The sequence below is a fragment of the Rhinoderma darwinii genome, chromosome 2 (assembly GCF_050947455.1).
Source record: "Rhinoderma darwinii isolate aRhiDar2 chromosome 2, aRhiDar2.hap1, whole genome shotgun sequence".
Taxonomy (NCBI): domain Eukaryota; kingdom Metazoa; phylum Chordata; class Amphibia; order Anura; family Rhinodermatidae; genus Rhinoderma; species Rhinoderma darwinii.
This window is the reverse complement of record NC_134688.1, coordinates 129,745,726-129,770,376: the sequence shown is the minus strand read 5'-3', so window position 1 is coordinate 129,770,376 and position 24,651 is coordinate 129,745,726. Positions and strand designations below refer to the sequence as shown.

The 24,651-nt window shown below is 40.9% G+C and overlaps 1 protein-coding gene across 4 annotated transcripts in view; it reads right to left on the bottom strand.

The window, feature by feature from the left end:
- Positions 1-24,651, bottom strand: part of SUGT1 (SGT1 assembly cochaperone of MIS12 kinetochore complex) — a 100,628-nt gene that overhangs the window by 72,789 nt on the left and 3,188 nt on the right. For 3 of the 4 annotated variants that reach the window (XM_075852302.1, XM_075852300.1, XM_075852301.1), the window contains exons 3-4: positions 17,002-17,047; positions 1,105-1,195 (exon numbers count right to left, since the gene is read on the bottom strand). In XM_075852302.1, the coding sequence (XP_075708417.1) occupies positions 1,105-1,195; positions 17,002-17,047 (137 nt within the window). Of the gene's footprint in view, positions 1-1,104; positions 1,196-14,007; positions 14,122-17,001; positions 17,048-24,651 lie in introns of those variants that run through there. The other variant, XM_075852303.1, reaches the window with a different exon arrangement.

Here is a 24,651-nt window from a genome sequence, read left to right as displayed (position 1 = left end):
AGATTGAGAAAATCTCATGCCCACGCTGCAGAAAAAAAACGCCGAAAAGTCATGTGGAAAGTGTTCCGTGGTGCAACTTTCAATTCCGCAGCATGTCAATTTATGCTGCGTGTTCGGTGTGGAGATGCTGCTTGTTTGGCCCATAGACTTCAATGGGGAGCATAAATTGCACAAAACAGATTTGTTTTGATGCGGTTTTTACAGCGTTTCCACCGCAAAATGAGCAAGGAAAACACACTATTTGGTGCAGATTTTTGTAACAGATTTACCAGCGTTTTTCTAGATTCTGCTTCAGTTTTCCGTAGCTTATCCTGCGTGTGGAACATACCAAGGCTGGGCCTAAATTTAACTTCCACACAGGTCACAAGGCCAAAGTTTTCTGTGTCGCCCTGCCCGCATTACATGTAATAAGTCAATGTGGTCGCTTTGTGACCTGCAAGTTGCCACGACCGCAACTCAGTCACAAGAAATCCAAGCCTGCTGGACCCTGGTGACGCAGTCGCAGCAACTTGCCGATTGCAAAGCGGCAACACTGACCATTATGACCTGGATGCAGGCGGGCTGGCATAGCGATAACGCAACACAAACGGACCAGATGAACGTGAATCGGATACGCTCGTGTGAACGAGGCCTTACTCTGCAGAGCTGCTTTAGTTATACCTGTTCCTGCCTGCTACACAAAGAAACCACTCTGGTCATCGGTGAATATCTTTCTCGGATAACAAAATAGCCCCTCTGTATGGTAAAAAATAAAAATAAAACCACCCCCAAAAAGACAAACTGACTATTTGACCCTACAGAATCGCCTTTTTATTAGTCAAAGAAAGAAAACAAACAGTGTACTCTCCATGTCATAGGTAAGCACAGAGACAGCTCAAGCAGCTCTGTGTGAGGACCACGTCAAACAGCTTCCATATCTCAGCTACATGGGTTCTTTGAGAGTAACATGATTTTTGGGGGATTTTTAGTAAGTTAGTCTTTAACATTCTTATTCTAGGACTCCATTATTCTCTCTGCTCAAAAAGAATAAGTAATTCCACGAAAATTTTTTATTTAGCTAATGCTAGAATATAACCAAATACAAGTGTGAAAAATAGTGGTTACCATTGTAATGCTGAAGAAGCATGTGAGCATAAGCCCTTTGGCTGTAGTATTCGGCATCCTCCGGTTTCTCTTCCAGTGCCTTTGTCACCTCCTGTAATTCAAGCACAATTTTGCTATTCATTTGTCTTTGCCTTACAATGCATGTGAGAAGAGTTCTCCTTCGCAGCAGAGAGATTAAACTCTACACGTCTAGAAGGGAATAATCAGTTTAATCAATAACAATGTCTGACAAGAAATTTCTGCTCCTCAATGATTACCTGCAATGTAATGAATAGAGAAGATCATTTGCAGAACTGCATTTTCTTATTAGAGGCAGGTAATACATTGCCAATGACAGCACGAGGCAAAATCTACAGTTATAGGGGCTGAAGACAAATAGCATCTACCTCAGAAGTGATGCCAGAAATTAGAAACAAAAGTCCATCATGAAACTCTAATTTAGCTCTCCAGAATATTAAACATTACATGGGGCCAGCATTTAACAGATACTTCAGCAACAGAGGATTCAATAAGGGACGGACGGACAGACGGGGGATTCATTTATTCTCAAATGAACATAGTTTTTTCTATGATGTACCACTTTGACAAAAGAGAGACAATTTGTGGGGATAAAAAAAAAAAAAAAACAACTTTGGTTTTGCGTAGCCATAATCCCAGAGCCATAACTTTTTTGTATCTCCGTCAATGGGGAAGTGTGAGGACTAGTTTTTTTGTTGGGGCAAGCTATAGATTTTATTAATGCCATACTTTAATACATACTGTTTTAAATCACTTTTTAGCGGTGGTGCGGTGACCAAATAACAGCAATTCTAACCAATTTTTCTGCTAATTTTTTTACGGCATTTACTGTGCAGAAAAATATGAAATTTTAATAATTCAGACGATCATGGGAGTGGCGACACCAATTAGGTTTACCTTTTTATTGTTTACATCATTGTTTAACCCCTTCAGGACTGAGCCTGTTTTGGCCTTCAGGACGAAGCCGATTTTTCAAATCTGACGTGTCACTTTATGTGGTAATAACTCCGGAATGCTTTTGCCTATCCAAGTGATTCTGAGACTGTTGTCTCGTGACATATTGTACTTTGTTAGGGAAAAAATTTGTTCGATAAATTCAATATTTATTTGTAAAAAAACACCAAGATTTAGAGAAAATTCGCAAAAATTTGCATTTTTCTCAATTTAAATGTATCTACTTGTAAAACAGATAGTAATACCACGCAAAATACTTACTAGTTTATATTTCCCATATGTCTACTTTATGTTTGCATCGTTTTTTGAACATTTTTATTTTTCTAGGACGTTACAAGGCTTAGAACTTTAGCAGCAATTTCTCATATTTTCAAGAAAATTTTAAAAGCCTATTTTTTCAGGGACCAGTTCAGTTCTGAAGTGGTTTTGAGGGCCTTATATATTAGAAAGTTCCCATAAATCACCCCATTTTAAAAACTGCACCCCTCAAAGTACTCAAAAGAGCATTCAGAAAGTGTTTTAACCCTTTAGGCGTTTCACAGGAATTAAAGCAAAGTAGAGGTGAAATTTACAAATTTCATTTTTTTTTTCTTAAATTCATTTGTAATACATTTTTTCTGTACCACAGAAGGTTTTACCTGAGAAACGCAGCTCAATATTTATTGCCCAGATTCTGCAGTTTAGAAATATCCCACATGTGGTCCTAGTGCGGTAATGGACTGAAACACAGGCCTCAGAAGCAATGAAGCACCTAGTGGATTTTGAGGCCTCCTTTTTTTAGAATATATTTTAGGCACCATGTCAGGTTTGAAGAGGTCTTGTGGTACCAAAACAGTAAAGACCCCCCAAAAGTGACCACATTTTGGAAACTATACCCCTAGTATGTGAAGATGAAAATCTACTTTTTTTTTGTGAAAAAACTTAGAAATTTTTAATTTTTGCAAGGAATAAAGTAGAAAAAACACCCCAACATATGTAAAGCAATTTCTTCCGATTATAGCAATACCCCATATGTGGTAATAAACTGCTGTTTGGACCCACAGCAGGCTTCAGAAGAGAAGGAGCACCATTTGGATTTTGGATTTCCGATTTTGCTGGAATAGTTTTCAGTGCCGTGTCACGTTTGCAATGCACTGGAGGGATGAAAACCATGGAACCCCCCCCCCCAATAGTGACTCCATTTTGGAAACTACACCCCTCAAGGAATTTTTCTAGGGGTAAAGTTAGCATTTTGACTCCACAGTTGTTTTGCTGAATTCATTGGAATTAGTCTGTAAAGGTAAAAATCTACTTTTTTTCTGTAAGAACTTAGACATTTTTAATTTTTACAAGGAAAAAAGGAGAAAAAGCACCCCAGAATTTGTAAAGCAATTTCTGCTGATTACGTAAATACCCCATATGTGGTAATAAACTGCTGTTTGGACCCACACCGGGGCTTAGAAGGGAAGGAGCGCTATTTGGCTTTTGGAGCTCAAATTTAGCTGGAATAGTTTTTGGGTGTCATGTCGAATTTGCAAAGCCTCCGAGGGACCAAAACAGTGGACGCCCCCCAAAAGTAACCCCATTTGAGAAACTACACCACTTAAGGAATCTATCTAGGGGTATAGTGAGCATTTAGGCCCCACACGTCTTTTGCAGAATTTATTAGAATTAGGCCGTGAAAATTAATATCAACATTATTTCCACTAAAATGTTGAATTTTTTCAATTTCACAAAAGATAAAGGAGAAAATGCACCCCAACATTTGTAAAGCAATTTCTCACGAGTACGGCAATACCCCACGTGTGGTCATTAATGTTTTTTCATTAGAAAGTAATTAACCCTTTCCGAACGGATCCATGTTTTGCTTTTTCTTTTTAGTTTTTCCTCCACGCTTTCCGAGAGCCACAACTTTTTTATTTTTCCGTCAATAGAGTGGTATGAGGGCTTATTTTTTGAGTTACCCAAGAAATGAAACAAAACATTTGCGCAGATTCAGCAGTTTTTAGAAATATCCCACATGGCTCTAGTGTGGTAATGGACTGAAACATCGGCCTCAGAAACAAACGAGCACCTAGTGGATTTTGGGGCCTCCTTTTTTTAAGAATATACTTTAGACACCATGTCAGGTTTGAAGAGGTCTTGTGGTGCCAAAACAGTAAAGTGTCCCCATTTTGGAAACTTCACCCCTCTAAGAATTTATCTAGGGGTATAGGTAGCATTTTGAACACAGTTTTTTTGCTACATTTATTTGAATTAGTATGTGAAGATAAAAATCTACTTTTTTCCGCAAAAAAACCAACGTAGAAATGTTACATTTTTACAAGGAATAAAAGGAGTAAAAATACCCTGACATATGTAAAGCAATCTCTTCAGATTACAGCAATGCCCTATATGTGGTAATAAACAGCTGTTTGGACCCACAGCAGGGCTCAGAAAAGAAGGAGCACCATTTGGATTTTGGATTTCTGATTTTGCTGGAATAATTTTCAGTGCCGTGTCGCGTTTGCAATGCACTGGAGGGACTGAAATAGTGGAAAGCACACAAAAGCGACCCTATTTTGGAAACTACACCACTCAAGGAATTTTTCTAGGGGTATAGTTCGCATTTTGACCCCACAGTTGTTTTGCGGAATTCATTGGAATTAGTCTGTAAAGGTGAAAATCTACTTTTTTTTTTTTTTTTTAGGAAAACAATTCGCCATTTTTAATTTTTTACAAGGAATAAAGGAAAAAAAGCACCCCAACATCAGGAGAAATTGTTTTACTAATTACAGAAATACACTACATGTGGTAATAAACTACTGTTTGGATCCGCAGCAGGGCTTAGAAGGAGCACTGTTTGGCTTTTGGAGTTCAAATTTAGCTGAAATGGTTTTCGGGTGCCTTAACGAATTTTCTGAGAGGCCAAAACAGTGGAAACCCCCCAAAAGTGAGCGCATTTGGGAAACTACACCACTTAAGGAATCTATCTAGGGGTATAGTGAGCATTCAGACCGCACAGGTCTTTTGCAGAAATTATAAGATTTAGGCAGTGAAAACGAATATATGACATTATTTCCACAAAAATGTTGAATTTTGAATTTTTACAAAGAATAAAAAGGAGGAAAAAGCACCCCAACATTTGTAAAGCAATTTCTCCCAAGTATGGCTATACCCCACGTGATCAAAAATGTGTTTTTTTTTTCCATTAGAAATTAATTAACCCTTTCCGAACTGAATTTTTTGCTTTTTCTTTTTTCCCTCCCTGCTTTCCAAGAGCCATATCTTTTTAATTTTTCCGTCAATAGAGCGGTGTGAGGGCTTATTTTTTGCGGGAGGAGTTGTAGTGTCAATTGACACCATTTAATGTACTGGGAAAGTGAAAATAAAATTCTTTCCAGGCTGAAATTGGAAAAAACTGCGATTCCTCCATTGTTTTTGGGTTATGTTTTTACCGCTTTTACCGTGCAGCAAAAACGACAACGTTAATATTTTTTTTTGTTTTGTTTTTTTTATATTTTACTGCTTTTACAAAGTAAACTATTTGTTAAAAAAAAAGAGAATTGGTTTTGTTTCACCATATTCCGAGCGCCATAACTTTTTTTTATTTTTTGGTCTATTGAGCGGTGTGAGAGCTTATTTTTTGTGGAACGTGCTGTAGTTTTTATTGGTACATACAACTTTGAGTATTTATTACATTTTTTTGGAGAGCCAAGGTGACCAAAAAACAGCGACTTATGCAGTTTTAAATTCTTTATTTTTCATGGCGTTCACAGTGCAAGTTAAATAATGGTATAATGTTATAGTTCAGACTTTTACAGACCCAGCGATACCAATTTTGTGCATTTTGTTTTTACATTACTTTAGAGAAAAAAAAAAAAATGGGGAAAGGTTTTTTTTTTGGACTTTAAAGAGGCTCGGTCACCAGATTTTGCAACCCCTATCTGCTATTGCAGCAGATAGGCGCTGCAATGTAGATTACAGTAACGTTTTTATTTTTAAAAAACGAGCATTTTTGGCCAAGTTATGACCATTTTTGTATTTATGCAAATGAGGCTTGCAAAAGTCCAAGTGGGCGTGTTTAAAGTAAAAGTCCAACTGGGCGTGTATTACGTGCGTACATCGGGGCGTGTTTACTACTTTTACTAGCTGGGCGTTCTGACGAGAAGTATCATCCACTTCTCTTCAGAACGCCCAGCTTCTGGCAGTGCAGACACAGCCGTGTTCTCCAGAGATCACGCTGTGACGTCACTCACAGGTCCTGCATCGTGTCGGACGAGCGAGGACACATCGGCACCAGAGGCTACAGTTGATTCTGCAGCAGCATCGGCGTTTGCAGGAAAGTAGCTACAGAATCAACTGTAGCCTCTGGTGCCGATGTGGCCGACACGATGCAGGACCTGGGGCAGGAAGTGAGTGACGTCACAGATCTGCACTGCCAGAAGCTGGGCGTTCTGAAGAGAAGTGGATGATACTTCTCGTCAGAACGCCCAGCTAGTAAAAGTAGTAAAAACGCCCCGATGTAAACACACATAATACACGCCCACTTGGACTTTTGCAAGCCTCATTTGCATAACTACAAAAATGGTCATAACTTGGCCAAAAATGCTCGTTTTTTAAAAATAAAAACGTTACTGTAATCTACATTGCAGCGCCTATCTGCTGCAATAGCAGATAGGGGTTGCAAAATTTGGTGACAGAGCCTCTTTAAATATTTATTAAAAAAAAAAATAATTGACTAATAATAAACTTCTGTTTTTACACATTTTATTAGTCCCCCTAGGGGACTTGAACCAGCAACCAGAAGATAACTGGTATAATACACTGCAATACTAATGTATTGCAGTATAATGTCATTTTTACAGGCTCCTGTAACATCACGATCGCTGTTCCTGTCCGTTAGTCGAGGGTGTCCGCTGTAATACACAGCAGACACCCGCAGCGTATGGCGCAGGCTTAGCGCGTGTGCCCGCCCCATACATCACCCCCCACCGAACGACACGCTATTAAATCATGCCGCGCAAAGGGGTTAATGCGCAGCGGATGGTGCAGAGTGAAAATTAAAATTTTCTACGGATATGCCATTTTAGTGCACTAGATGTTATGTTTGTGCCACTGAAAACAAATACCTCAAAATATTAACCGGGTTCTCCTGGGTATGGCGATGCAATATCTGTTGGTGTAAACTGCTGTTTGGGCATGCTATAGGGCTCAGAAGGGAGTGAGTGGAATGTGGTGCGTAGATTTTGATTGGTATTAGTTCTGTTTGGCGTTTTACTGGTATTTCAGTTTATAATGTGGGGGGGTATGTAATCTGTGCGGAGTACATCAGGGTACAATAAGAGGGTATAATAATGGGGTAAAACATAATCCGCAGACATGTGGCCGGTGTCGCACTGATAAATGCTGCCCAATCTTATCCGCTTTTGGAACACTACACATTTTGCATCGCCATATTCTGAGAGCCAGAACTTCTTTATTTTTTCTTCACCGGAGCTGTGTGTGGGCTTATTTGTTGCAGGACAATCTGTAGTTTTTATTGGTACCATTTTGGGGACATGAGATTTTTTTTGATCACTTTTTATTCCATTTTTTGGCAAGCAAGGTGACTAAAAACCATAAATTCTGACAATGTTTTTTATTCTTTTATGGCGTTCACCCTGGGCTATAAATGACATTTTTAGTTTATTCTACCGGTTGATGCGATTACGGCGATACCATATTTATATTGTTTTGCAGCGTTTGCGCAATAAAATCATTTATTTATAAAATAAATTATTTTTTGTGTCACCATATACTGTGAACCATAACTTTATTTTGCAGTCAAAAAAGCTGTTTAAAGGGCTGGTTTTTTGCGGGACGGGTTGTAGTTTTTATTGTTACCACTTTGGGGTAAATTCACTTTTTATTCTATATTTTGGGAGGGGCAGTGACCAAAAAAAAAAGTGATTCTAGCAGTTTTTTTACTTATTTTTTTTTTGCAGCGTTCAAAGTGCGGGAAAAATAATGTCATAGTTTTATAGTTTGGGTCGTTACAAATGCGGGAATACCAAATATGTGTACTTTTTTTTTTTAACGTGTTCATTTTTTTCTTGTAATAGACTATTATAGGAAAAAAAGCATTTTTTGTTTATGTAACTTAAAACTTTATTTTTACACTTTTTAAAAACATTTTTACTACCTTTTTTTTTTTACTTGTCCCACTAGGGGACTACGAGACTTGCAGCACTGATCGCTGCTAGAATACATTACACTACCTACGTAGCGTAATGTGTTCTAACCGTCATTGTGACAGTCACTCTGATGGGAAGCCTATGAGGACAAGCCTCCGGCTGGTCCTCATAGGCTCCCGTACATGACAGCCCAGAAGCCATTGTCTGGCCTCCGGTTGCCGTGACAGGCATCGGTAGCCCCCGCAAATGGGGGCTGCCGATCTGCTCTAAACCCCTTAAATGCGGCAATCGCAATCGACCGATGCATCTAAGGGGTTAATTGCCAAAATCAGTGGTGATGGGCCGCTGATCGGCAACACGAAGAGCAGGGCAGACACCCTGCACAGTTAACCGCTGCTGCCGTGTAGCGCTACGCGGCGGTTAAATGTTAAACCGCAGACAAAACTGCAAGCCCAGGTGCGAAAAGTCACTTCTCACCTGGATGTGCATTTACTCCCAGGTGCACGAAGGGGTTAACCCCTTGACGCACCATGACTTAGCGGTGCGTCACGCATTGCAATGCTTTAACGCAGCGGGACGTACTGGTGTGTCATGGATGTAAACGGTCATCCTGTCAAAGGACAAGGTGACAGAACTGTGCCACCAACTGTTGACAGTTGATCGGCACAGTAAGATGGCAGGGGACCAATCACAGCTCATTGACAACAAAACTGGCTATAAACTTTGTTACAGCGTCAGGTCGCCTCAGTGTGAATATGAGGAGATCGGACATGTAACCAAGTGCCCACTTACCTGCAAAATCACGTACAGTTACCAGATGGGCGCTAGTGTGTTAGCGCCTTCTCTTGTAACTATACGCGATGGAGCTGGCTCAGCAGCTGAGCCAGCGCCATCACCCCTGGGTGTCGGCTGTATATTACAGCTGACATCCCGCTGTAACGGCCAGGACTGGAGCTAGCCTCCGATCCGGCCAAACAACACATATTTGGTATCACCGCGTCCGTAATGACCTGAACTAGAAAAATATTATGATATTTTACCCGCATGGTGAACACCAAAACAAAAAAATAATACAATTACAAAATCGCTGTTTTTTGGTCACTACCCCTCCCAAAACTGAATTAAAAAAAACAAGTGATCAAAATGTTGCATGTACCCCAAAATGATACCATTAAAAACTACAGCCCGTCCCGCAAAAAAAAAAACTAAAAAGACCTCCCACAGCTTTTTGGATGAAAAAATGTAAAAAAATAAAATAAAAAGTTATGGCTCTCAGAATATAGCGACACAAAAAATTAATTTTAAACAAAGGTGATTTTATTGGGCAAACGCTGTAAGAAATTAAAAAAACAACTATATACATATGGTATCGACCCGCAGAATAAAGTAAATAAGTCATTGATGCATGGTGAACGCCGTAAAAAAAAAAAAAAAAACCAAAAAAAAAAAAAAAAAAACACAATTGATGGTTTTTGGTCACCTTGCAAAGAAAGAAAAAAAAAAAAAAGGGATAAGATCGGGCACCATTTATCAGTGCGACACTGGCCTCACATCTACGGATTAATATATATTTACTGCATTATTATACCTTCTTATGCCCTGATGTACTCCGCACAGCCTACATATACCCTGAGGAACTCCGCACAGGTTACATATGCCCCAATATTATAAACGGAAATACCAGCAAAACCCCAAAGGAGAACTACCACCAAGCAAATTCTGCACTCCAAAAGCCAAATGGCGCTCCCTCCCTTCTGAACCCTACAGCGCGCCCAAACAGCTGTTTATATCCACATATATGGCATCGCCATACCCAGGTGAACCCGCTTAATAGTTTGAGGTATCTGTCTTCAGTGGCTCAAACTGGGCACAACATATTGTGCACTAAAATGGCATATCAGTGGAAAATTGCAATTTTCACCATCCACTGAGCGTTCCTTTCTAATAAAACTAACTTTAAAAAAAAACCTGTGGGGTCAAAATGCTCACTATACCCCTTAAAAACGCCTAGAGGAGTGCAGTTTCTTGGGGGTTGGTTTTACTATTTGACACCAGAGCCCTGAAATTGTGGGCCAATGCTGTGAAAATCACCAAAAATCAACCTCAAATGCACATTGTGCTCTTTTACTCTTAAGCCCGGTCATATGTCCAGGCAAATGATAAATGCCTTGAGGGGTGTATTTTACAAAATGGGGACACTTCTCAGGGTTTTCCACTCTACTCTGGTACCTGAGCGACCTCTGCAAATGCGACATGGCGCCTGTACACAAGTCCAGCAAAATCTGCACTCTAAAAGCCAAATGGCGCTCCTTCAATTTCAAGCTCTGCCATGTGCCCAAACAGCAGTTTAGGGCCACACATGGGGTATTGCCGTACTCGGGAGAAATTGAACAACAAATTGTGTGGTGTTTTTTCTCCTATTACACCTTGTGAAAATAAAAAATTGGGAGCAAAAACTATTTTTGGAAAAAACATTTTTTGCTTTTCACTGCCTAATTCTAATAAAATCTATGAAACACCTGTGGGATCAAAATGCTCACTACACCCCTAGACGAATGCCCTGAGGGGTATAGTTTCCAGATGGTGTCACTTCTCAGGGGTTTCTACTGTACTGGTACCTCAGCAGCTCTGCAAAATCAATCAAGCAAAATCTGCATGCCAAGTAGCACTCCTGCCATTCTGAGCCCTGTGTTGTGGCCAAACAGCAGTTTATGACCACATACGGGGTATTGCTGTACTAGTGAGAAATTATTTTACAAATGTTGGGGCGTTTCTCCTTTATTCCTTGTGAAAATGAAAAAAAAAATTAAAACATTTACATTTTAGTGGAAAAACTTAGATTTTCATTTTCACTGCCTAATTCCAATAAATTCAGCAAAAAAACAGTGGGGTAAAAACGTTCACTATACTACTAGATAAATTCCGTGAGGGGTGTAGTTTCCCAAATGGGGTCATTTTTGTGGGTTTTGCAAATGTGACATGGCGCCGCAAACCATTCCAGCAAAACTTGAGCTCCAAAAGTCAAATGGTGCTACTTCCTTTCTAAGTCCAAATAGCAGTTTATTACCACATATGGGGTATTGGTGTACTCGGGAGAAATTGCTTTACAAATGTAGGGCTGGTTTTATTCCTTCATCTATTGCGAAAATGAGAAAATCTGTGCTAAAACGACATTTTATTCGAAAAAATATGTAGATTTTTAATTTCACGGCCGAATTTCAATAAATTCTACAAAAAACCTGTGGGGTCAGAATGCTAACTATACCCCTGAAAAAATTCCTTGGGGGTGTAGTTTCCAAAATGGGGTCACTTTTGTGGGCTTTGCACCGTTTTGGTCTCTCCAGGGCGTCGCAAACATGACATGGAACAGAAAACCATTTCAGCAAAAACTGCGCACCAAAATCCAAATGGCGTTCCTTTAGTAGTCGGGAGCATTTTTTTTACAAATGTTGCAGTGCTTTTTCGCCCTTATTCCTTGTAAAAATTAAACATTTCTATGTTTGTTCAGAAAAAAAGGTGAATTTTCATTTTTACAGACTTATTCCAATAAGTTTAGCAATAAACCGGTGGGTTCAAAATGCTAACTATACCCCTAAATACAGGGGTGTAGTTTCCAAAATGGGGTCACTTTTGGAGGGTGTCCACAGTTTTGGCACCCTAAGACCTCTTCAAACCAGACATGGTACCTAAAATATATTCCAAAAAAAAAAAAAAGAAAGGAGGCCCCAAACTAGGTGCTCCTTTGTTTCTGAGGCCTGTGTTTCATTCCAATAGGACACTAGGGCCAAATGTGGGATTCAGAACTGGTGTCTGAAAAAAAATAGCTTTTTGACATTTTTCTAAAGAAAGGTTCTAAGCCTTGTAACGTCGTAGAAAAATAAAAGAATGTTGAAAAAATTATGCCAACATAAAGCAGACATATGGGAAATGTTAACTAGTAACTATTTTGTGTGGTATTAATATCTGTTTTACAAGCAGATACGTTTAATTTTAGAAAAATGCTATTTTTTGCAAATTTTCTCTAAATTTTGGTGTTTTTCACAAATAAAATACTGAATTTATCAACACATTTTTTTCAGTAACAAAGTACAACATGTCACAAGAAAACAATCCCAGAATCTCTTGGATAGGTAAAAGCATTTCAAAGTTATTACCACATAAAGTGACACGTCAGATTTGAAAAAAGGGGTTAAAAAAAAAAAAATGGTATGTGTTCTATAGTTCAACTTATTTTTTAAAATGTTATTTGTTTTAGTCCCACTAGAGGACTTGAACATGTATTGCAGTTTATTGTGGTTTTTAACTGTCTCCTATTAAGCCCTGCCTCTGGAAGGGTTAATAGGAGTAACATGGCAGACCTGAGAGCCTTCCAGCTACCGATAGGGGAAAAATGTATAAACTAAACTTTTTGCTAATGTATCAGTATGGAGAGTGCTGATTAACACTTTGTTAATTCTACTATGTCAGCTAACAGACAGGAAGTCCATGAAAACCCATCGGTACGTCGTGACCGCGTTGCTGATGGGAGGGAGTAGAGGGTTCAAAGGGGTAGTTGTGTACCCATGCAGCACCTTGGCTAGTCGGAAAAATGTTCATCTGTTTTGTCAGCAAGCTCACAAACAAAAGCAAGGTAGAAATTTTTGTTGCAATGGGTGATAAAAGTAGCAAAAATATCCAAATCAGAGTAGAGTACTTAGAAAAAGCACCAGCTGAGCAGTCAGAAAACTGGTAAGAAATACATTAGTATGTTCCTTCCTCTAATATATATGGTACCTAAATTAAATTGCCCGGTATAGCGACCCAGCCAGACCATTACCTAGAAAAAAAAAACACTTTGTAGTATATTTCTGCCCTCTAAAAAGGACTACGCTGACACAGAGTAGGATCTAGTGGTGCCTCACAATACAATGGATTCAGCCAAAGTAACTCTGAGACAGAGTTCACACATCGCGGGTTTGACGCGGATCTCCCCCTTTGCATAGCAAAGGGTGAAATCTATATTGAAAATATGCAACGTGTAAATATTTTTTTATTTTTATACGGGCATGACCAATAACGAACAGTATAAAAGAGTATCCGGCACACCAATTTTGAAACAAAAGGTATTTTTATTTTGTTTTTAATGCCAGTGGCAGAGTGCGACGTTTCAGTCAAAGCAACCTTCATCAGGCACTGGAATGATTAAACAATAGTCAAAATCAGAATGTATATCATACATCACAAGATATAAGGGAAGGGGGAAAACAAGGGTATAAAAAAAAAAAAAAACTACATAAATACACGTTACGCTGAACAAGTGTGTATAGACGTTTAGGCTTATCAATTACTCCAAAAGGCAGAGAAAACAATAAGTAAAACCAAGAGTAAAATAAAACACAACTACAATCAGGAGTAGGTAGAAACATCCAAATACAGATATGGATACAGCATTACATTGTCGCAACAAGAAGAATTACATCAAAATGAATTTGAACAAAACAGTCTAATTGTGTGATGGTATCTAAGGACACAGGTTGAGGAAAAATGAAGACATGAGTGTAATAATCCACTAGATGGCAGTGGAAGTTCTAGTATCAAAGGATCCAGCTGTAAAAACACTCTGAAAATGATCCCTGTGGTTCATCACAATAGACTCCTAGACAGACTGAATCAGGTAGGTATAGTGACTGGTGTATACACTGAAGTCATAGCGAAAGAAAGGCAGACGTTGAAAATACAATGGAATAATATAAGGACCAAAGAAGGGACAGAGACCAAGTCTAAGTAATGTGAGTATGGAGTGGTAGTAGATTACTACCTGAGCCGTGCTGGAACACTGCATAGACGAGCGCTTGTGGTGCTGATAGCGGCTGGCTGCTGTGTTATGGCGCTGTATGTGAGCGTACAATGCTCACCTTAAATATGGGGCCCAAGGAGATTCCATCTGACGTGGGTACAGTGGGCGGGGCGCTGAGGTCATGGCAGACGTGTCAGCGTTGCTGACGCAAAGGGCGTGACTCGTGGAGACTCGTGATTGGACACAGCCTCCTATGCTGCTCACGCTGCTGTGAACAAGGAAGTAGACAGTAGCGATGCTAAACGGTTGCTAGGTAACCGGTCGGGGAAGGAAAATGTCAGCGGTACTGACTGCAGTGGGGCTAAAAGGACTGCAAAGGTAAGGATAGACGTGTGTGTCATCTATGTGTCAGGGGTCTATTTAATATATCAATCTGACGCAACATAGGGGAATGCCTAAAGCTAGGTACAGTAATAGTGTCTACATAAGTTACATACGTAATGGCAGTCAATGAAAACCTCAGTGATGTCAGTATACCGCAAAAATTATAATAATGGTGGATGTATATTGTAATAGGGGAGCTGAAAAATAGAAAAAAAAAATATGAAAAAAAAAAAAAAGGGAGAAAAAGAGAAAAGAAATATAGAAACAGGTAGACACATGCTTGTTCCTATAATATCCGTAAAAAGGGATACCGTGGTAGTTTAGTGTGTCTATGGTGGAACAGGGTAATTCATTTCTCTTTCTTTCCTTTTTTTCGATCTTTCAGCACCCTATTACAATATACATCCACCATTATTATAATTTTTGCGGTATACTGACATCACTGAGGTTTTCATTGACTGCCATTACATATGTAACTTATGTAGACACTATTACTGTACCTAGCTTTAGGCATTCCCCTATGTTGCGTCAGATTGATATATTAAATAGACCCCTGACACATAGATGACACACACGTCTATCCTTACCTTTGCAGAGTCCTTTTAGCCCCACTGCAGTCAGTACCGCTGACATTTTCCTTCCCCGACCGGTTACCTAGCAACCGTTTAGCATCGCTACGGTCTACTTCCTTGTTCACAGCAGCGTGAGCAGCATAGGAGGCTGTGTCCAATCACGACTCTCCACGAGTCACGCCCCTTGCGTCAGTAACGCTGACACGTCTGCCATGACCTCAGCGCCCCGCCCACTGTACCCACGTCAGATGGAATCTCCTTGGCCCCATATTTAAGGTGAGCATTGTACGCTCACATACAGCGCCATAACACAGCAGCCAGCCGCTATCAGCACCACAAGCGCTCGTCTATGCAGTGTTCCAGCACGGCTCAGGTAGTAATCTACTACCACTCCATACTCGCATTACTTAGACTTGGTCTCTGTCCCTTCTTTGGTCCTTATTTTATTCCATTGTATTTTCAACGTCTGCCTTTCTTTCGCTATGACTTCAGTGTATACACCAGTCACTATACCTACCTGATTCAGTCTGTCTAGGAGTCTATTGTGATGAACTACAGGGATCATTTTCAGAGTGTTTTTACAGCTGGATCCTTTGATACTAGAACTTCCACTGCCATCTAGTGGATTATTACACTCATGTCTTCATTTTTCCTCAACCTGTGTCCTTAGATACCATCACACAATTAGACTGTTTTGTTCAAATTCATTTTGATGTAATTCTTCTTGTTGCGACAATGTAATGCTGTATCCATATCTGTATTTGGATGTTTCTACCTACTCCTGATTGTAGTTGTGTTTTATTTTACTCTTGGTTTTTACTTGTTTTCTCTGCCTTTTGGAGTAATTGATAAGCCTAAATGTCTATACACACACTTGTTCAGCGTAACATGTATGTATGTCGTTATTTTTATACCCTTGTTTTTTTCCCCCTTCCCTTATATCTTGTGATGTATGATATACATTCTGATTTTGACTATTGTTCTTTAATCATTCCAGTGCCTGATGAAGGTCGCTTTGACCGAAACGTTGCACTCTGCCACTGGCATTAAAAACAAAATAAAAATACCTTTTGTTTCAAAATTGGTGTGCCGGATACTCTTTTATACTCATCTTAGAGTTGGGTCCCTATCCGTGCAAAACCCCATCCCACATATCTGGTGCGGTCTGAACCTAAACACAATAACGAACAAGTTTGCCCTTTCCTTTCTGTGCATCATCTCAGCTTCATAGCAGTCTAGGTTCACAAAAAAAAAAAAAAAGAAGACATAAAATTAACAAATGGAGGGCAATATTACTCTTCTTATTACACAATTGCAAGGAGATTTTATGGTTAGATAGTGATAAAGATAATCATGCTGGTCCAAGGAAAGGACAGGGAGAAAAAACCTCATTACTGAAGTTACCGTAGTGTAAAGCCTCTTTTACACTAACTAATGATCGGGCAAACAAGCTTTCATATGGCCGCTCGTTCCCGATCAATGGCCTGTTTACAGGGTAACGATCAGCCGATCAAGGAGCAAAAGTTTGTTCGTGCGTTCATTGGCTGATTGTATCGTTTATGCAGCACAAAATATTATCGTTGACGGCAGCACATTCCCTGTGTAAACAGAGAGGTATGCTGCCGACATGATGGAAATGCATGGGGACAAGCAATACATTACCCCATATATTACTGAGCAAATGAGCGCCGATAATTGTTGATCAGCGCTCACTTCTACAGCCCAAATTGGCCGGTGTAAATGGATCATACGACTGCTGACGGTAGATACCACTAATTCCAGCCATCTAGTATGTAAGTGTAGTTGGCAATTTTGATCAACCCACATGTATGTGGTATTGTTGATACACAAGTTATTAAAATGTTACTCAGAAGGTACATAAACTCACTTTGTCTTCATCCATTGAATACCTTCACAAATACTCTTGCCTGTTCTCAGTTAGTCCACTTTTATATCACACCAAACATTTTCAGAATAATATCTCCACAATTTTAGTTTTTATAATTACATCTCCCATAGAGCAAAGACCCCTTTTAGAAATAAAGCAGTAATATCTTACCTCTAACGATCTTTGTGGATTTTCGGTGATGTAACTATCGGAAAACCTTCAGATTTAAAAACAGGCAAAGTAAAAAATTAGAGCAAAAGGACTAACAAAATAATATAACATACAATAAACTCAACCCCATAGATTACTAACTTAGGCCTCATGCACACGACCGTAAAAACTCCCGTTATTACGGGTCGTAATTACGACCCGTAATAACGGGCTCATAGACTTCTATTGGAGACGGGTGCCTTCCCCATTTCTCACGGGAAGGTGCCCGTGCCATTGAAAAAGATAGAACATGTCCTATTTCAGGCCGTAATAACGGCACGGACAGTCCATAGAAGTCTATGGAGCTCTCGTAATAACGGGTGGCTACATGTGTGCACCCGTCATTACGACAGCGTTGCTAAGCGACGTCAGTAAATAGTCACTGTCCAGGGAGCTGAAAGAGTTAACTGATCGGCAGTAACTCTTTCAGCACCCTGGACAGTGACTACCGATCAGTATAAACCTGTAAAAAATAAAAGACGTTCATACTTACCGAGAACTTCCTGCTTCCTCCAGTTCGGTCTCCCGCCCGTTGCCTTGGTGACGCGTCCCTCTCGACATCCAGCCCGACGTCCTGGATGACGTTTCAGGCCATGTGACCGCTGCAGCCAATCACAGGTCAATCACAGGCTGCAGCGGTCACATGGACTGCCGCGTCATCCAGGGATGTCGGGCTGGATGTGAAGAGAGGGACGCGTCACCAAGACAACGGCCGGGTAAGTATGAATTTCTTTAACTTTTATTACAGAAAGGGCTGTCCCTTCTCTCTATCCTGCACTGATAGAGAGAAGGGGCTGCCGATTAGTGCAGTGCTATTTTGCCGCCAAAAACGTGCCCGTAAATACGGGTGGAATACAGGTGACACCGGACCCATATTTACGGGCACGGGTTCGTAAATACTGGTGCAAAACGGGTCGAATAAGTGTGACACCGGACCCGTATTTACGGGTGGGAAAAAATACGGTCGTGTGCATGAGGCCTTAGGCGATGTATACTGGCAATATATAGTGTAGCCAACACTGCCTCACTCCAACTAGAGAAGAATGTAGGAAAAATATCTATACTGTAACTGCTGTACACCCAAACCTCTATTCACACTGGTGTAATGGCTTCCGTCTGTACAGGATCCATGAGGTATACGTTGTTAGGATCCATTAAACAAATCCAGTTAATTTAAAAATAGAACCGTCAGGTTTCTATGTGTTTCTTACGGGGCAGAACAGCGTGGTAAACTACACCAATTTGCCCAGCTGGGAAAAGAGAAACCATTATGCCAGGGTGAATAGAACCTTAAATAAATATTTTTTAATTATTTCATTGCATGTTGTCCCTTTATAGCCTATGTAGTTCAAGAATAGATTTGGTGGGATGCAGGGTAAGCGTAAATGGTGTACAACAAGAGATTAATTATTTTAAACTTAAAGAGAGACTACACTTTCAGCAAACTTTTGTAATGTCATATCAGAAGTTTGGATCAGTGGGGGTCCGGGTGCGGAGAGCCCCACTGTTGCTGAAACAAAGGCGTAGAAGCACTCAGCTGATCACTCTGCACCTTTGGATGTGATCGGCGCTCCTCGTTAGGCTGAATACGGGCTTATAACCGTACTTTCAGCAAACTTTGGGCTTAGGAGTCCAGTGGGTGGTCCTACTCAGTGATTGACAGATCTCTCTTTTCACGCCCACTGCATTCCCAAGCCCAAAATGAGTAGAGGTTTCCAGAACTATGGAGAACTGCATTGCTCTACTGCAAGAAGAAGACAACGAGGCAGCTTTACCATTAATCACATGCATTCAGATGTGGATTTCCCATTAAAATTGAAATGGGTAAAATATTTGTGTTAAAAAAGGACACAAAAGGCATGCTGTGGAATTTGAAATGTTGTGCAATCCACTTACATTGTTTCCGTAAAAAAAACAAGGGGATAGGATTTAAAAAAAAACAATTCATTTGAACGAGCATCATACAAGCACCTTACATAGCATAATATTGGGGTAACACCTCATGCACACGACCATAAGGGCATTTACTATCCGCTAATACGGATCCAACAGCTAAGGATACACATCCGTAGCCATGCACAATTGCAGAAGCGCCCATAGACTTCTATCGGCGAGTCCGTGACGCAATTGCGGACAAGAGTAGGACATGATACGCAAAATATAGAACATGTCTACGACACGGACACACATCCGTAAATATACGAAAAGATGGCCGTGGTCAATAGAAATGAATAGGTCCGCAATTCCATCCGTAATTACAGATGAAAACCACTGTCGTGTGTATGGGCCCTAACACATTGTAACAATTTTAAAAGACAGTGTGGTACCGACAGGCAAAAAAAATGTTTACAAGATACAGTAGGATGGAGCCCTGCCCATATGAACTTACAATCTATAAGGAATAGACACAAGAGGTCGGGGAAAAGAGTAAGCAGCTCTAGACATGTCAAGTGGGGGTATTGATGTAATACCGGTTAGAAAACTCAAGGCCAGGCTATGTGCGTTTGGAGGGTTGGATTGTGTCAAAGAGAATGAGGGAGGAAGTTCAAGAAAAGAAGGGAGGCACAAGAGAAGTCTTACATGCACATTTTGTATAGCACTGAAAAAACACCAATTTCATGCACATGCCTGTAAGATAAAGTTCATTTAACGGCATATCTTGACGATGCAGTAAACTAAAAGGCATGTCAAAAAGGTTGTGTGTATACATACCGCAATATTGTTTGCAATTTCTTCTTTTAAATGTTAATTTTTAATCTAGCAAAGAGCAGAACCTGATCTAGGCCTAGGAAGCACAAACTAGGTTTAATACTGGAGAAATACTTAGGCCTGTAACAAGTTTAATTACATGAAAAACCTCATCCAAAAATGGTATGATAATAGTACATTCCACCATGTGTTTAAATACGTACCCTTGGTGTCCACAGCCTCTCCAACACATATAAAATGGCTTACGGAGAGGTGGCATAGTTGTGAATAAATAATAAACCAGTAAAAAAAAAAATAACTTCATTTTTGGTTGGCCGACAAAAGTACCATAAAAGCCCTTTTATACAGGCTGATGATCAGGGGAACGGAATGCTCATTCCCGATCAAACGCCATCTGATCACAATGATTTTTACTCCTGTATAAAAATGCGGTCGTCCGCACATCTCATGCAAACAGGGAACTTGCTGCTAACATTTATGCAAACTTTATAGTAACAATCTCGTTCATCGCTACTTTAAGCCCTGAGCCCAGGGATGCTCTTGACGTCACTGTCCATATATGGACAGTAACACTAGGAGCTTTGAGATGTGGGAATCCCCGGCTAGAGCGTTGCCGACGTTCTGTCCAGGGATTCTTGCATATCTAAGCCCCTAACATCACTGTCCATATATGACAGTGATGTCACGGACTCCCTCCAGGAGCAGGATCCCTGGCCAAAGTGTTGCCGATGCTCTGTTAAGGATCCCGCTCCTGGAGGAGCCCCTGGCGCCACTATCGATATATAGACTGTGTGTCGGCAACACTCTGACTGGAGATTCTGTTCCTAGAGGGAGCCCCAATGACGCTATCTACTGAGTGGGGGAGGGGGTGCGGCGCTATCTACATGGGCACTGTGGTACTTTATATACAAGAACTATGGCACTTTATATGTGGGCACTGTGGCACTATCTATAGCGGGAACTGTGTAACGAACAACATTGGCATGGTGATGTTTCCATGTGGTTGGGACAAAAAACCCTGACAAATGAAACCCTCAGTGATTTATTTATTGTTTTCTTAACGCCCATGAAAAATGGATTGCAAACGAATGTCAAATGTCCATTAAAAACGGTCAGACGAACTCGAAATGGATGAAAATTTGGAGACACACAGAAGCTAAATGGCTAGGAAAAAAAAATTTGTTTTTAATGGCGATTTTTTTTCACTTTCATGTGAATACAGCCTAAATGTATTGGTTATGTAAAATATATGGATATCAAGCCAGAGAATAGTGAAACTAAGGCCTTCTTTACACAACCCTATTACAGATCCGTGTTGTACTAACCTGTAAACTGGTGGCCATAATGTACCTCTGTGCATCTTCAATTTTATACCTTTGATTTGGCATTAATCCATAATAAAAAGAAACTGTGGAATGTTCCATCCCATTATGAACCACAATATACATGTATTCTAGAGTATACAGTGCCATCATACGGTGAATATGGCTCCATAATACAGACAGGCTACCTTACACAGTGCATGAGGCGGAAAACACAGCGTGTAAAGCCGGTATAACATGTTATGTAAAGAATGGACTTCACCTGCTCTTATTAGACAACCAGTCAACGTCATGGCTTCATTGACGTTACTGTTTACTATGGTTTAAGATTTATTTTAAGGGTTTAGTTTATTCAACTCCACTAGAAAGTCAAACATCCTAATGAAATACAAAAGGCCATACTGCTGGATCTATAAAATGTGACAATGGGATAACATAATGGCAGTCCATGCATTGTGGGGAGCACATTCCCATAAAAACACTAAACTCCCTCACACACCAGCTTGCTGCTGGTGGGGTCCAAGACACCTGGGCCTGGGTACATTTAGAAAAGGTGCTATTTTTGCAAAAATGTGCACATGAAGAGGTCTCAAATTTCCTTGGTGTGTGTCACATTCATGAAAATCACAGAAAACTGAATCAAATCACACTCATAAAATGGCACAGGACAGAAGAGTTTATCACCGTTTCACAGGTGAAACACATTTTGCCTGTAAAAACTGCATTGAAAAACCATAATTTTCGGTAAAACCGCATGTATGTGTGTGGCATGAATTTGGCCGCACGGCACACTACCGGTACGTGTGTATAGATCATAAGTTTTGTACTTAAACCCTCTAGTAGTTACTAAAAGGTTTTCATATTCATTTTCATATTCACCTTCCTATACACCCCCCCCCCCCAGTGATCTGATGACAACAATTTTACACTCATTCTACAGTCATTGTCCTGCTAGTCATAATATACTGGCCAACAAGGCCCCCTGCACATGGCCGTAGTCGTAATACCGGTTGGCGATTACAGCTACCGCCGGCCGTGGACAGACACCCGCATTCGTGGGCCGTGCTCCCATTATAAAATATGGGAGCACGGTCCGACAAATCAAAAAAATAGGACATGTCCCATTTTTTGCGGACCCTTTCTACAGTAAATATAGGGGAAGGTGTCCGTGGGCAATGAATGGGTCCGTACCTTAACCCGCAATTGCGGATCAAAATTACGGCCATGTGCATTGGGCCTCAGTCAGTAAATTCTGGCTACATGTTAGGAAGCCGCGTTTACACTTGACATATTTGTTGCAGAATTTCTGTTGCGTAATTCGCACGAAAATGAACATTACCATGAAAGTGAAGGTGGTTTTATTAAACCCCATTTACAAACCGTATAAAAAGCGGATTCTAGGCAGGATTCAGATTCTCAAATCCACAGAATACCCTTTCTGAAGTAGATTTTTGCAGCAGATGTCACCAATTCAAAGCAATGGGGTGAAGTATGTGGCCAACTCCAGATTTAACACATGCTGTTTTCGTAACAGAATTTAGTGTAAATTTTCCGTCTATTTCCACAACATATAATTAACCAAGTGTGTTTCCAAGGTTCTCATTCGGTGCGCACATTAAAACTTGTACCCCTACATCTTCACCGGTGCCACATACAAAGCTACTCACATACTTCAGGGCTCTACAAGTCCCAAAAGCCAGCCAGCCAAAGCACCTAGAAATTTGTTCTGGACACCTAAGGGTACGTTCACACGCTTAACAAAAAAACGGCTGAAAATACGGAGCTGTTTTCAAGGGAAAACAGACTCCGATTTTCAGCCATTTTTTAAGCAACTAGCGTTTTTTGCGGTGTTTTTGGAGCTGTTTTTCTATTGAGTCAATGAAAAACCCTTCTTTTTACGGGGCATTTTTTTTTTTTATGCGGCCGTTTTGAAAAAATGCCACGTAAAAAACGCCCTGTGGGAACGGAACACCGTTTTTACCATTGAAATCAATGAGCAGATGTTTGTAGGCGTTCAGCCCCCGCATTTTTAGCAGTTTTTTTGGGGCGTTTTGGGCCGAAAGAAACGGCTGAAAATAGCCTGTGTGAACATACCCTAAATGGTTTGAATGGTTTTCTTTTAACGTTTATGAAGTCCTAACTCCCAGGTCACTCAAAAAGACTAGACGTCGATATCTCACATAATTGTACCTTAAACACCCAGGGCTTCAGGCTTAAAAACGGTCAGTGCTGCTCATAGTTACAAATGAGATCATTTCAATCGGACTGGTTGCTATAAGCATCAAGAACTTCATACGCCCATATAGAAGCTGAATGTGGTTTTTATTTTTATTGGTTGGACACATGCTAAAAAGCAGCACTGCCTGTAAGGCCATGTTCAAACAGCATTCTTCCGGCAATGAATGGAAATGGGGCATTTTATGACCCGTTCAGATGCTCTAGAGCAGGGGTCTCAAACTCAGCCGGTTAAGTGGGCCGCATATAGAAAAAAAGGGAAGTTGGCGGGCCGCATTACTTTCACATTTGATACAATACAAAATTATTGTTAATCAATTAGTTATTTGAACTCCTATAACACTATAATAATCATAACACTACATTACTATAATGATAATACTACATTACTATAATAATACCACTAGGTTTAAAATTTGAGAGAATTCTCCACGTGCTTATTTCAACAATCCAGTTTTCCAGTTTAAGTGTCGCTAAATGCTGTCCGGCGGCTCAGTTAGCAGCGTTTGGCAGACACACGTCAAGATTGGGCAGCCCCTTTTTAGATGCTGCCACAGCGCCCTCCGCGCAGATGCTGCCACAGCGCCCTCCGCGCAGATGCTGCCACAGCGCCCTCCGCGCAGATGCTGCCACAGCGATGTCAGGGGCTTGCCAAGAGCTGGAGTCCCGGAGCAGATCTGCCTGGGATTCCAGCTCTGCTCCTGACATCACTGTCCATATATGGACAAGGATGTCAGGGGTAACCTCAGAGCTGGAGTCCCGGGCAGAGAACTAGTAGTCTCTTCCTGGGACTCCAGCTGTGGTCCTGACATCACTGGGACTCATTGTCGATATATGGACAGCGATGTCAGAGGCTTCCCCAGAGTCCCAGAGCAGAGGCTATACTAGCGCTCTGCCAGGGACTCCGGCTCTGGGGAAGCCCCAGACATCGTGTCCAAACATGGACAGCGATTTCAGGGAATTCCACAGAGTCCCGGAGCAGAGCGGATACTAGCGCTCTGCACGGTACTCCGGCTCTGGGGAAGCCCCAGACATCGCTGTTCATATGTGGACAGCGATGTCAGGGAATTCCAGAGTCCCGGAGCAGAGCCTGTACTAGCGCTCTGCCCGGGACTCCGCTCTGGGGGAAGACCCTTACACACTGTCCATATATGGACAACTATGTCAGGGAATTCCACAGAGTCCCGGAGCAGAGCCTGTACTAGCGCTCTGCACGGGACTCCGCTCTGGGGAAGCCCCAGACATGCTGTTTATATGTGGACAGCAATGTCAGGGAATTCCAGAGTCTCGGAGCAGAGCCGATACTAGCGGCTCTGTGTCCCGCGGGCCGCAGATGACAGCCCCA